The sequence below is a fragment of the Phytophthora sojae genome (genome assembly GCF_000149755.1).
Source record: "Phytophthora sojae unplaced genomic scaffold PHYSOscaffold_13, whole genome shotgun sequence".
Taxonomy (NCBI): Eukaryota; Oomycota; class Peronosporomycetes; order Peronosporales; family Peronosporaceae; genus Phytophthora; species Phytophthora sojae.
In genome coordinates this window covers 107270-119380 of record NW_009258127.1, presented here as the reverse complement: position 1 = coordinate 119380, position 12111 = coordinate 107270, and the positions used below count along the sequence as shown (strand labels likewise).

General features: G+C 55.6%; 5 protein-coding genes across 5 annotated transcripts; 3 read left to right on the top strand and 2 right to left on the bottom strand.

The window, feature by feature from the left end:
* Window positions 1-73: 73 nt before the first annotated feature.
* On the bottom strand, window positions 74-970 carry PHYSODRAFT_531047 (hypothetical protein; the record flags this gene model as incomplete). Its single annotated transcript, XM_009539110.1, has 1 exon — window positions 74-970. The coding sequence occupies one exon, from the start codon at window positions 968-970 to the stop codon at window positions 74-76; it is 897 nt and encodes a 298-aa protein (XP_009537405.1).
* Window positions 971-1383: 413 nt separating this feature from the next.
* PHYSODRAFT_530809 (hypothetical protein) lies at window positions 1384-3801 on the top strand (the record flags this gene model as incomplete). The annotated part of the gene is made up of 4 exons (XM_009539109.1): window positions 1384-2561; window positions 2655-2680; window positions 2714-2962; window positions 3041-3801. The coding sequence occupies 4 exons, from the start codon at window positions 1384-1386 to the stop codon at window positions 3799-3801; spliced, it is 2214 nt and encodes a 737-aa protein (XP_009537404.1).
* Window positions 3802-4901: 1100 nt separating this feature from the next.
* PHYSODRAFT_340857 (hypothetical protein) lies at window positions 4902-7084 on the top strand (the record flags this gene model as incomplete). Its single annotated transcript, XM_009539108.1, has 5 exons — window positions 4902-4976; window positions 5357-5658; window positions 5732-6238; window positions 6315-6607; window positions 6678-7084. 5 exons carry the CDS (start codon window positions 4902-4904, stop codon window positions 7082-7084), a joined length of 1584 nt encoding a protein of 527 aa, XP_009537403.1.
* A 1288-nt stretch (window positions 7085-8372) lies between these two features.
* PHYSODRAFT_530869 (hypothetical protein) lies at window positions 8373-10085 on the bottom strand (the record flags this gene model as incomplete). The annotated part of the gene is made up of 2 exons (XM_009539107.1): window positions 8373-9987; window positions 10048-10085. 2 exons carry the CDS (start codon window positions 10083-10085, stop codon window positions 8373-8375), a joined length of 1653 nt encoding a protein of 550 aa, XP_009537402.1.
* Window positions 10086-10547: 462 nt separating this feature from the next.
* Window positions 10548-12076, top strand: PHYSODRAFT_565653 (hypothetical protein; the record flags this gene model as incomplete). The annotated part of the gene is made up of 2 exons (XM_009539106.1): window positions 10548-10683; window positions 10772-12076. The coding sequence occupies 2 exons, from the start codon at window positions 10548-10550 to the stop codon at window positions 11980-11982; spliced, it is 1347 nt and encodes a 448-aa protein (XP_009537401.1). The 3' UTR covers window positions 11983-12076.
* Between the last annotated feature and the right edge of the window lie 35 nt (window positions 12077-12111).

Here is a 12111-nt window from a genome sequence, read left to right as displayed (position 1 = left end):
AAGTGAAGAGTATGAAGCCATCGCCCCTCCACCAATGTACCGTGCTAATATTTTGTTACTCTGCCTATTGTTGTCAGCTCAGCGCGCTTTCGTACGTTGGAACCATGTACTTGATGTTAATGAACGCGTCCTCGCCTCCTGTTCGCTCCAGCAGCTCCAGCGTCTCGATGATTACTTCGCCAAGGTCCTGTGAACGCTGCTGTCGGAAATCTATATCATCGCCAAGGTTACGACGCTTGTTCTTGAACATGTTCAGTATCGGCAGGACCTGGCGGTAGTACGGCACCAACAGCGGCCCCACTCCAGGAGTTTGTGCAAGTTGCTGAAGCAGTAGCAGCGCGTCCCTCAACGCCCCATTATCCCGAGTCTCTAAATTCGTGCGAAGCGCAGGTATGACTCGGTACAGACAGTCGACGAGCTTGTTCGGGTGTCTCTGGGCGAACGCAGCCAACTGGAAGGCACCTTCACGCGCCAAGAAGCTGAAAGGGAAAGCCTTCTCGCGCATGCCGTCTACGAACAACGGGAAGTACTTGCTGAAGTCAAGATCTTCCATCGGGGCCGTCCAGCGGAGGCCAGCCTTCCCGCCGCCCTTGCCACCTTCGATCATGATTGGGAGCTCGTTGCGTGCGTAAGCTTGAGGGAACATTGAAGCAGGAGCAGAACGCTTTTTGAATGCTCCAGCTACTGGAGGCAGCGCTTCTTGAGCGTGCTGGGTACTGTGTTTGGTAACTTGGACGTGCCGATCAATGACCGAGCGCGTTGGTGACGGCAGCTGAAGATTCGACATGACCTGCTCTCTCTCCGTCTCGAACGAAATCGGCCGCGTGTTTTGTGTTGAATCCGATTTGGAGAGCTTCGGTAGTCGCTGGGGCTTCTTGGAATGGTGGTGTTGACCTCCTTGCTGCTTGCCTGGCTTACACAAAACACCCACGGCCACAGCCTTCTGGTCTTCCTGCAGCCGGTGCTTCATCTTGACTTCGAGTATGCCCACTGGTTGAATACAATCAAACAAGACGGAAGAGGTGAGCGTTTTCACGCGCATTGACAAGCAAATGCACTGATGGATACACGCACCATTGCGTCGCCGTGGGTGTGACGACGAAGCGATGCTCTTCGGGCCCGTGGAGAGCGGTGCGAGTTCCTTTTTCATTGTCACCGTTGAGGATTAAGCGCGCAAACCCCACTGGGATATCAGTAGATGTATGCACATCCCACTACGTCCCGAATGATGGAGTTGGCGAGCCTTGGAAATCGCCTACCGTGCCCAATATACACCGCTATCGACGCAAAAATAGTCGGGGTACTGCAACTGCCGGCGTCTGGAATCGAGAACCGCTTCCTCCATTTGGCAAAACTTCACTTTGGGTCAAAGCACGCTCGAACATGCGCGTCTTCATCACGGACTTGGGCTCGTCACTCTCGACCGAGTTGGCTCGCAACTGCCAGGATGCAGGACTCGAGGTCGTGGGCACGGCCGCGCGCGGTGGCAAGTCCGAGCTGGCGGCGCTCAAGCGCCAGCTGCAGAGCCACCCGAGCAGCGACGTCGAGGGGGCCGTCAAGGAGCCCGTCGCTCTCCAGAGCGACCCAACAGCGTGGCGTCGACTTGTGCAGATCGCGGACGTGGTCGTAGTCACCGCTTTGGTGAGCGACCCGAAGCTCGCCATGGAGACGCTCAAAGCTTTCGAGAAACGCGGAGCGACGAAAGGTGACGAGGACGCGAATGAAGGCGAAGGAGAGAGCGTGAAGCGCTTCATCACCGTGTCCTCGGTGTTGTCGTGGAGCAAGAACGCGCCATTCGCTGCTTCGGGCGCCGGTGCGGCCCACGTCGAGGACGACTTCAAGTCGCGCCGGCCAGCGCGCAAGTACGCGGACCTCAAAACTGCCGAGACGCAGATCTTGAGCGCGCATCGCACCGGAGAGCTTGAAACCTGCATCGTAGGCGCTGGACTCGTGTACGGTGGGGCACAGTCGCAACTTCAACTGATCTTCCGCGAGGCCTGGTTGAATCCGGATCGGCCGCTTTTGGTGCCGAGCCTTGCCGCCGCTACTCAGCCCACGAGTCAAGGTCGGAATCTGCTGCCCATGATCAGTCTCTACGACCTGGCGCTCCTGGTTTTCCGCGTGGCAGCGTCGCCGTCACCACCTCCGAAGAAATACCTACTGGTGGTGGACAAGACCAGCGGCAGCACGACCCTGCGCGACGTGTGCCGAGGAGTCAGCACCTTGCTCGCCTCGGGACACGTACGTGATCGCGACGACTCTACTAGTGCCGCTGATGCTGAAGCTGACGCACTGCTGCTGGATGAGGAGGAGGAACTCGTAGCACCGCTTCAACTTCACCTGCGCTTCGACACGTCCGCTGGAGCGATGCATTCGCTGGTGGCACCGGAAGAGTGGCGCCACTACTCGCGAGGTCTACTAGGAAACTTGGCCTTCTTCGTGGACGACTTCGTCCACGCGATGGACTTGCGTCCGCTGCGCACGGTCGTCCTGGGAGCACCTCGTGCTGGTAAAACTCTGCTTAGTCGGCGGCTTGCGAGAGATTACTATCTGCCGTATCTGTCCCCGACAACTCTGCTGAACGAGCTTTTTGCGTCTGAAAATGACGCCGCACCTTCCCTTCCGGTCAAAGTTGTTCAGGCTGATCGAGAGAGCGACGGAGGGCAGCAAGACAACGACGGTGAGAAGCAAAACGAGGTCCCAGAGGTGTCAGAGACTCAGAAGTTGCGCGACGAGCTGCAGCAGTGGGCTCCGACTTCAGCCGGTGGCTCGAGTGAGAATATCAATCAGCTCCCTGAAGCCGCGCTGGTAGCTTTGCTGCGTTGGAAGCTGTGCAGTGCTGCGTGCCGAAACCAGGGATACGTGCTTGATGGGCTCCCGATCTCGGCGGCCCAGGCAGAATTATTCTTCGCGCCGGAGCCTACTGGCGATGGCAACCCTGACGGGGAAGGCGAAGGCTCAGGTGAAGCTGGTGAAAATGGCAACGGCGAGGCGGTCGATGGCGGTGAGGCTGCAGTTGGAGAAGAGAACGACGAGGGAGGAACTACCGCGCCTGTAGTAGATATCGAGGCTGTACTGGCACGTTTGAAGCCCCGACGTCTCGTTCTCGCGCCCAACCGAGTGATGGTGCTGCAGGCCCCACGGACTCTGCTGGAGATTCGCGCGCAGTCGTTGTCAGAGGCTGAAGCGGAGCGCACGGAGAACACGCAAGACGCATTTGCTCGTCGTTTCGACGAGTTCGAGGCCAACATTGAAGCTCTGGAGGCTGTGTTCGAGAAGCCAAAGCATAATCCCGATGTGGCTGAGCAGAAGACGAGCTCTGCCGAAGGTGTGGAGGTGCTGGAACTGACTTTGAAAGACGACCATGCTTATCGTGACGAAGCCGCGTTCACGGCTCCCGTCCAGCGCTACATGGAGCAAGGAGGTCGAGCTCCTCGCAACTTTCACCCTACGCGCGCTGAGCTGCGCGAACAGCGTCGCGCAGCAGAGAAGCAAGCTCGTGAAGCTGAAATCCGTGCAGCCCAGCGCACTCAGGAGCAGGACGCTCAGGACGAGGCTGCTCAACAGGCAAAACTCGCTCGGGAACGCGCACGGCTTGAGTTGCTACAACGCGAGGAAGCCGAACTGCTTGAGACTCGAGCGAAGCCTCTGAGGGCGTATCTCATGGACACCGTCTTGCCAGCTCTCACCGAGGGGATGCTGGAAGTCGTCAAGGTGCAGCCGACCGATCCCATAGATTATCTGGCCGAGTTTCTCTTTCGCAAAGGCCAGGAGCTAGATGACGAAGCGAAGGAAGACTAAAACATGCTCGAATAAATGCTATGCATACATTAGCATTGTGATAGTGCACCCGTGCAACAAGGCCGCGAAGAATTCTCCTCGTGATGCTTGGCACTGGAAGTTTTGCTTATTCATGAGTAATATTACTGACATTTGAGTAATTTTTTACAATACTGATAGTTGAGTAAATACGACATTAGCGTGCGTGCGGTACAGACCAGGCCCGACTGCAATGTGAGTGTCGGCATGTTCGACTGGCCGTCGACAATGGTAAACTTACGAGGTGTTATGCTCAACGGATGGCTTTAAGGATCTTTAAAAATATAAAACTCACAACTTCACTCTTCCTCTGTGGAGAGTGAAGCTGTGAGTTTTATATTTTTATCTGCGCAGGGTGGTGGTGACTGACTGTAAAGTGGCCCTGAAGCATCAAGGGTATATCGATTTTCCGTGTCTCTAAGTGGTTTGCCGTCGTAACACCCTGCCCTCGCAGTGGAGATTCAAACACTTTCGCTTGCAACCTACATGTACTGCCATTGTTTGGACACTTGACGTGCCGCACTACAAGTACCAATATGTTTTCGATCTTGACATACATCTACGGGTCCCGTTTATTCCGTATTATTCCGGGACAAAATTCCTACCAGTTGTGCATGTCATCAATGATGACTCATCATCTCTCACGTGCACTGCACAGATTTCCTATAGTTGCAAGAACTGCAATGAGCTCCTTGAAGGCTAATATGATGAGTCGGTCTTAATGAGTTTCATTCAACCTTGTATCGTAGTAGGAGCCAATTTGCAGTAAGATCAGGGATTTTTCAAACATGAAAACATTTACATTCAAATGATCCAGCTTACTTCGTACGATAAAATTTGTAGTACCGGTATGCAGCACGAGCTTTGATGACGCGAGCTGGGCGTCCATTTCTTCATCCGCAAAACGCACCACGCATTTGTAGACATTTCAATTTGGTACATGGTACCAATACTGGGTTTGGACCTCCCCCTCATAAATCAAACGGGCGGAGGATGAAGGGCGAGCTGCGCAGCAGCGTTACATAGCTAAGGTAAGAGAGCGTTGCAGGCCCTTAAGGGTGCTGATCGACGTGATCAGCGCGATGGGCGCTAACACGGACGTGAAGTCACTGCTGTCCAAGGACGTTGGCAGGATGGCCGACTTCGCGATCAACCTGGTGGGAGGGAAGGCGGGGGGAAGCTGCCCCGCTCTTGAACCGTGTTTCAATTTTTTGAAAATCGGTTCACAGAGCCAGGAATGCCGAAAAATAAATTGGTGCTGAAATTATTGCAATAGATTTGAATCAATAATTTATTGACATGTTCTTAACCGCTATCTACCAGTTATCTTTTGAGTTGAGCATGACATCTTCGATTATGTATTGTGGGCTACTGCAGCCAACCATCCTCCAAACCCATGGCTTGAGCTCGACCATACCAGCTCTCCCCACTTTTCATTCCACCGGAAGCCGACAACCCGCGACCAAGCCCACCACGAGCCGCCACAATGCTCGCAGCCCCCCGTCCGCCTCGCACGGCCGCCTTCACTAACAGGCAGGTCTCCAACTTCTACTTCCGGCCGTGCCGCGACCAGTACGACGAGGTCATTCTCGAGTACTTCCGTTGCCGGTGCGGCACGGTCCGGAAGCGAGTCACGGGGACGGGGTACTCGAACCCGATGCAGCATATCAGGCGCGAGCACCCCTCGTACTCGGAGGAGATGCTGGCCGCAACACCCGGTCAGACGGGCTCTCTTGCTCACTACGTCCGCCACTCTGCCCAGAACTTGTTCGGTTGGCTGGAGTGGCTGGTGAAGTGCAACCTGCCGCTATCATTTTGCGAGATCAAGCTCGCAAGACGGTACGACCCAGCTCCCTACTGAATATGTACTGTTTGACAATTAACTACTTCTGTGTTTACACTTTGCATCTAGTTACACGCGCCTCCAGCCTGTCTCTGTCGAAACGCTTCGGCGCGTCATGGACGCGGTGACGCGCTGCGTCGAGCACGCGATCGCGGCTGAGATGCCGGAGGAGTTTGGTATCATCTTTGACGGGTGGAGCCACGACTCGGAGCACTACATCGCGGTCTTCGCGTGCTACGAGGTTGATGGGGTTCTGAGGTGCCCCTTGCTCTGCATGGCACCACTCGTCAACGATGAGACCGACGACTTCTCCGCGGCTAGTCATCAAGCCTCCTTGGCTACGATGCTAGCGCGCGACTATCAGAAGCGCCTGGACCAGGTTCTCTTCCTGGTGGGAGATAATTGCGGCGTCAACCGCCGCCTCGCTACGCTGATGGGCGTCCCGCTAGTTGGGTGTGCAAGCCACCGACTCAACCGAGCCGTCGCCGCCCGGCTGAGCGAATGCGCTGAAGATGTCGACATGGTACAGGCGCTGATGGTAAAGCTGCGGACCCTCCACCATTCTGCAAAACTCCGGTTAGTATTTGTATATTTCCTGTTATTTTTGCTATTTAGTGTGATTTGACTGAAATTGACACTTTGGTGCTTGCAGGTTCAAGACCGACCTTCGACCAATCATCCGCCAGCAAACCCGCTGGGGTTCGACCTTTGCGATGATTAACCGCTACTTCGAGCTTCTACCATTCATCGACGCGGAGGACGACGAGTTGACCGAGCTTCTTCCCCCGGCGGCGTCCAAGCGGCCGCTTCGGGACCTGATCGGCGAGCTGAAGGACGTGGAGTCCGTGTTGAAGGCTCTCCAAGGCGCTGACGCAAACCTCCTCGACGTTCGCGTCTGGTTCGACGGTCTCATTGCCGCGAAGCCCTCGTACGCCCGTTATCTCGGTACGTTTTTTTTTCTATTATGCGTTATTAGTACATTTACTAATATTAATTTGTTTGTATTGTATTGTAGCACCGCGGGCTGACATCGTCCACAGACCCGACTTCGAGGCGGGCTGCGTCAAGGTGCTCAAGGGGCAAGCCAAGCGGCTGACCCGGGTGGAGAAGGCGGCGCTGGAGCGCTTCTTGGCGGCTCCACCAGCGGGTGAGGGCGAGCAAGAAGTGAAGGATGAGGAGGCCAGCATCTCCTTCGTGGAGCGGCTGCAAAAGCGTCGGCGCCTGGAAGAGCATCAACCATGCTACGAACTGCTGGCGTCCATTCCGCCCACGTCCAACGTGGTCGAGCGATTTTTTAGCATCGCTCGGGCCACGTTTGGGCTGCAGCGCCACGCACTGCAGCCGTACACGCTGGAGATGCTGCTGTTCCTGCGGCAGAATGCCGATTATTGGGACGCGCGCACTGTTGAGAGCGCGGAGTAAATGATAGGTATGTAACCCATCAATACACTGACATTGCACCAATAATCTATTTTGCTGTGTGAAGTATGTCGATATTCTATTGCGGGTTTGTTTAGTTTGATGTTCAATTATCTATTCTCTCTTCTTGCTTGCAATAGATAACAATGCAATATTCGGCGACCCTGCTCTGTGACAGAGCACACGGCAATCACTCGAGGCGCGTTGGTGCAGCGCCTGTGGTCGCCAGATAGCACAGATAGCTTACATTAGATTAGCATAGTGTTTAGTTTGAGATAGCGAACTGGCGAACGATATTAGTTGCATGCATGCTTCACTAAAGCCGCAATTAGTTTTTTTTCGACGTTCACCGTTTTGGGCTCTTTTTGTTCCCTTCTTGGCGGGATCTCCCCAATTAAAATTGAGATTTTGGGGAGTAACAAACAGTTTTTATTGAAAGTCCCCAAAACGTTTTGGGGGATTTTAGGGGACTTTGGGTACGTTTTGGGGATGAAGGAAATTCTCCTTACGTAGTCTGCTGCAACCGCGCTTGTAATCAGCCGCGAATGTGGTGCAGCTCTACCAGTTACCGACGTATGGAAAACGAACACTCGGCCGGCCATTGCCGCTTCCAACAACGACAACGACAAAAGGCTCCTGCGGGTCTACGGTAGTACGGGGACCGATGATGAGGAACGTATCCCTGCGAATCCGAACAAGACGGAGATCGACTTGAGCAAGACTCCGATTCTTCGGAAATATACTTCAGCCGACTTCTGTAAGTCGTACTTGACAGCCATGCTGCAAAACCCACATTCAAGGCCAAGATGTTCAAGAAGTGGGATTTGTAAGGTAATCGTGAAAAAGATGAAGAAGCTTTCGAGCCCGGGACTAGCAGTAGAGTATCTTAACAGGCGGGCCACAGGCCTTCGTGCTGGCAACATCGAGGTACGCTATTAGCCTTCCAGGCTGGTATGTTAGCTCAAGCACGTCACCACCTGGGCTGTCACGAGGCCAGCAATTAATAAGCTTGGTATTCAAAATCCTTGCTGGTGTGCATCGATCTTTTTGCCAGTCTACTTGTTGACGGCACTCAAACTTAATTAGTTTCTAACCATTGCGAATTGTTATGTCTTCATGCATGACACGATCGCCGATTTTTACATGAGTAGGCTGCTTGCTAGCGACAGATCGCAGAATTTGCGTAAGTTCCTCGCTGTTAAACCCCCTCGCGCGATCAGCCTTAACGACTGAGTGTATAAACATATTCTTGAACTAATGATGTCTTGCGGATTCACCGGATTCCTGTGCCTCACGCCGCCCTCGACTTCGCCGAGACTGCACAACGCGTAGCCATCCATACAGTACAAATATCGTTAGTTTGAGTCAACACGGCAAGTTCTGTCTGAAAACCACATACCAAAGCCTGCATGAGTTCTTGCTCGCGCTGTTGCAGTTGCTGAACCTGCTCCCGTAACTGCTTCATCTCATTGCTCGGGCTGCTCTTGCCAATTGAGACAACCTGTTGTTGACTTTGACTCTGCCGAAGAGCTCTGTTCTCAGCTTCAAGCTGGCGTAGTTTCTGCTCTGTCGCCTGGGCTCGCTGTGTTAGTCTCTGGTGGTCTTCTTGGAGTGCCTGAAGTTGGTTGCGCTGTGAGGCTGGGAGTCGTGAAGGCGATAGCGCGGGGAGTGAGGGCTTTGGTACGCTGCGAGAGGTCGGCGACGTATTGGCCAGGGGAAGCAGGCGCGAACTGGATGGAATGGATGCTAGGCTGGGCGGTCGCTGGAGCTGGTTATTCGCTTGATTCAACGTCGATCCAGCTAGCTGCAGTCGAAGTCGAAGTGCATCATTCTCAGTTCGGAGCACGTGGTTCTCGTGCCGCAAGTTGCTGAGCTCTAACTCGATGGGGTCGACTTGCACCGCCGGTTTGTTGCGGATATTTTTCGCTCGCGTCGCGTAGTTGAGTGTGCTTAACGTGTCTTCCAGTGCTACGGCTGACGGAGACACACATGCGATCATTAGTGTCAGGCTTTGGCCTCCAAGTGAGTCCATCAACAGCTTGGTGAGTTTACTATCCCTGTACGGAATGAAGTGGCTGGTGCCAGCCGCAACGCCAGGATTGTTCCCTGATGACGAGGCTGCTAACGCCGAGATGACTTTCCCCAGAGTAAGCAGGCTCCGGTTAATGTTGCTAGTTTCCTCTGTGTTGTTCGACCTGGTTTCTTTCAGCCGCTCGCTGCCTGCGAGATCCACGAAGCTCATTTTCCCATATCTCGTGACATCATGACTCTGACCGCTGTCGGAGTCACGCGTCTCGGTGCGGTCCACGTGAACAGTTAGCAGCGAGTGACTGCGACTTGAGTCGGCATTCATGCCGTGTGACCCCACATGTCGATTTCGGTGACCTTCGTCGACAACAGCCAATACATCGGAAAGCGAGTCACAACGCACAACGAGGAGGTCCTGCACGTAGAAGCCTGCTCGAGCGTTCCATCGCACATTCAAGGCGCCCGAGCCTGGATTCAGCAGGTCGAACACCTGCTCGTTGTAGATCTCACAGTACGAGGCACGGACGACAGTCTTCACGTCAACCGGCGCTTGCTCCAACAGCGCAAAGAGGTGCTTGAGCGCTCGAGGGATTAGTCCGTCGGAGTTCTCCAAGGAATTGTTAGACACTCCCATGCGTTCCTCACGGGATCCTGTCCCTGCCAGCAGCTCGTCCAGACCTGACATGCTGTAGGTCTTGCCGGATCCCGTCTGTCCGTAAGCGAAAACAGTGGCAAGGTAGCCTTCCACCACCGACTCGAGCAGCGGGATGACGCCACAGGCACGGAAAAACTGCCCCTGTGATAGCTCCTCCGAGGCGCACAGATCAAACTGGAAGCTGCGTACGAGCTCTCGAGCTGAACCAGAGTTGGTGTTGTTGCTACCACTGGCAGAGGACACGACTTGGAGGGTGGTCGACTCCTTCGGCAGGAAGCGGAACAGCGAAAGATCTCCACGCGCTCGCTCCGTTGCGTTCATGGGGCGACATCGCACCACCACGCGCACCGTGTCGGCAGGCCTCCCTCTCGTATGATTACCGGTATCAATTTCATCGTGACCTGCCTCTCGAATGACGGCCAGGTCGGCGGAGCTGTTCACAAGTCGGCTCGGACTTGGTCTGGCGGCACGAGGCGTCGGGTCATCCGGCGTCTTTGAGCGCTGCACCGACGGCAGTCCAGATGCCACCCGTCGAGGCACCGAGACCGCCACACTTCCCGGCGAACGAAGACGACGCGCTCGTCGCAGCTCAGCGCCTTTCATAGACTATCGGTGGCTTGGCCACAAATAACGTCAAGCAGCTGCAGCAGCTTCAACTTGTATATCCTCGAAAGTATTTGCACAACGTCAAAGTACCTTTATCCACAAAAGTATTTCATGGTTGGTACACTGTACCCGGATATGAGTTGCCACGCGTCGAGCCCCATACTTTAAATCGTCATCATGGCGTTCCGCTCCCTCCTCTCGGCGCTGTGCCTGGCGCTGGTGCTGGCCGTCGCGCAGGCCGCGCGCACCGCTGTGGTGCTCGAGTCCCCGGAGCTGCAGAAGACGCACTCCAAGTTCTTCAAGCTGCTGGAAGGTACGGCGGGCGGGCGCAGTGGCAATGAGTGTGTAGAGTGGAGTATCCGTAGCTGATCCCTTTCGTCTTGTGTGCATTCTATTCGCAGCCCGTGGCCATGAGCTGAGCTTCTTCGCGGGCGAGGAGAAGCAGCCGCTAGAGCTGGAGCGCTTCGGGGAGCGCACGTACGAGAACCTGGTGCTGTTCACGCCCCAGAAGGCGCTGGGCTCGCTGCGCAAGTCGGACTTGCTGCACTTCGTGGAGGAGGGCGGCAACGTGCTGCTCTCGGCCAGCAAGAAGCTCACTAAGGTGCAGCGCGAGTTCGCGCTCGAGTGCGGCGTCGAGTTCGAGAAGAAGGGCAACGTGGTGCTGGACCACGTCAACCCCATCGCGGACGACGACGACATCTACAACTCGGTGATCGCGGCCAAGGACTTCGTGGCCTCGGAGCGCGTCGTGGGTGCGCTGGCCTCCAAGCCCAAGCCCGTCGCCTTCTCGGGCGTCGGCATGTCGCTTGAGCCCAACAACATCCTGGCCTTCCACGCGCTCATGGCCCCGGCCACGGCGTACTCCGCCAACCCCGTCAAGCCCATCACGGACAAGGTGGTGGCCAGCGACCTGCTCTTCGGCAACCAGATCGGCCTCGTGACGGCCGTGCAGGGCCGCAACAACGCCCGCCTCATCTTCGCCGGCTCGCTCGACCTTTTCAGCGACAAGTACATGGACGACAAGCAGTTCGCCAACGCCGAGTTCGCCGACGCCGTGACCAAGTGGGGCTTCCAGGAGAGCGGCGTGCTGCGCATGACCAACGTCAAGCACCACCGCGAGGACGGCTCCCAGCCGGCCAAGATGCTGAGCGACGCCAACCGCGGCGACCAGCCGATCACGCTGTACCCGGACGCCGAGGTGGCTCGTGACTCCCTCGTGTACCGCGTGAAGGACAACCTCACGTACTCGCTGGACCTGCACGAGCTCAAGGACGGCAAGTGGGTGCCCTACAAGGCGGACGACGTGCAGCTGGAGTTCGTCATGCTGGACCCTCATGTGCGCACAACGCTCACGCACGACAACAAGGGCCACTTTTCGGTGACGTTCCAGGCTCCCGACGTGTACGGGATCTTCCTCTTCCGTGTCATGTACCGCCGCCTCGGACTGTCGACGATCTACACGACCACGCAGGTCTCGCTTCGCCCGTTCAAGCACGACGAGTACGAGCGCTTCATCCCGGCTGCGTACCCGTACTACGCCTCGGCGTTCTCCATGATGGCTGGTGTGTTCCTCTTCAGTGTGTACTTCCTCTTCTTCGACGGCAAGAAGTAGGAATGTGGATGCATACGCGCGAGCCTTAGCCAAGCAAAAACTCGCTGACTAATGCGATTTCAGGAGCTAAGATCAATGCATGCCGTTCACAAACAACAACTTCCAATGCATCAACATTTCAATTCAAAG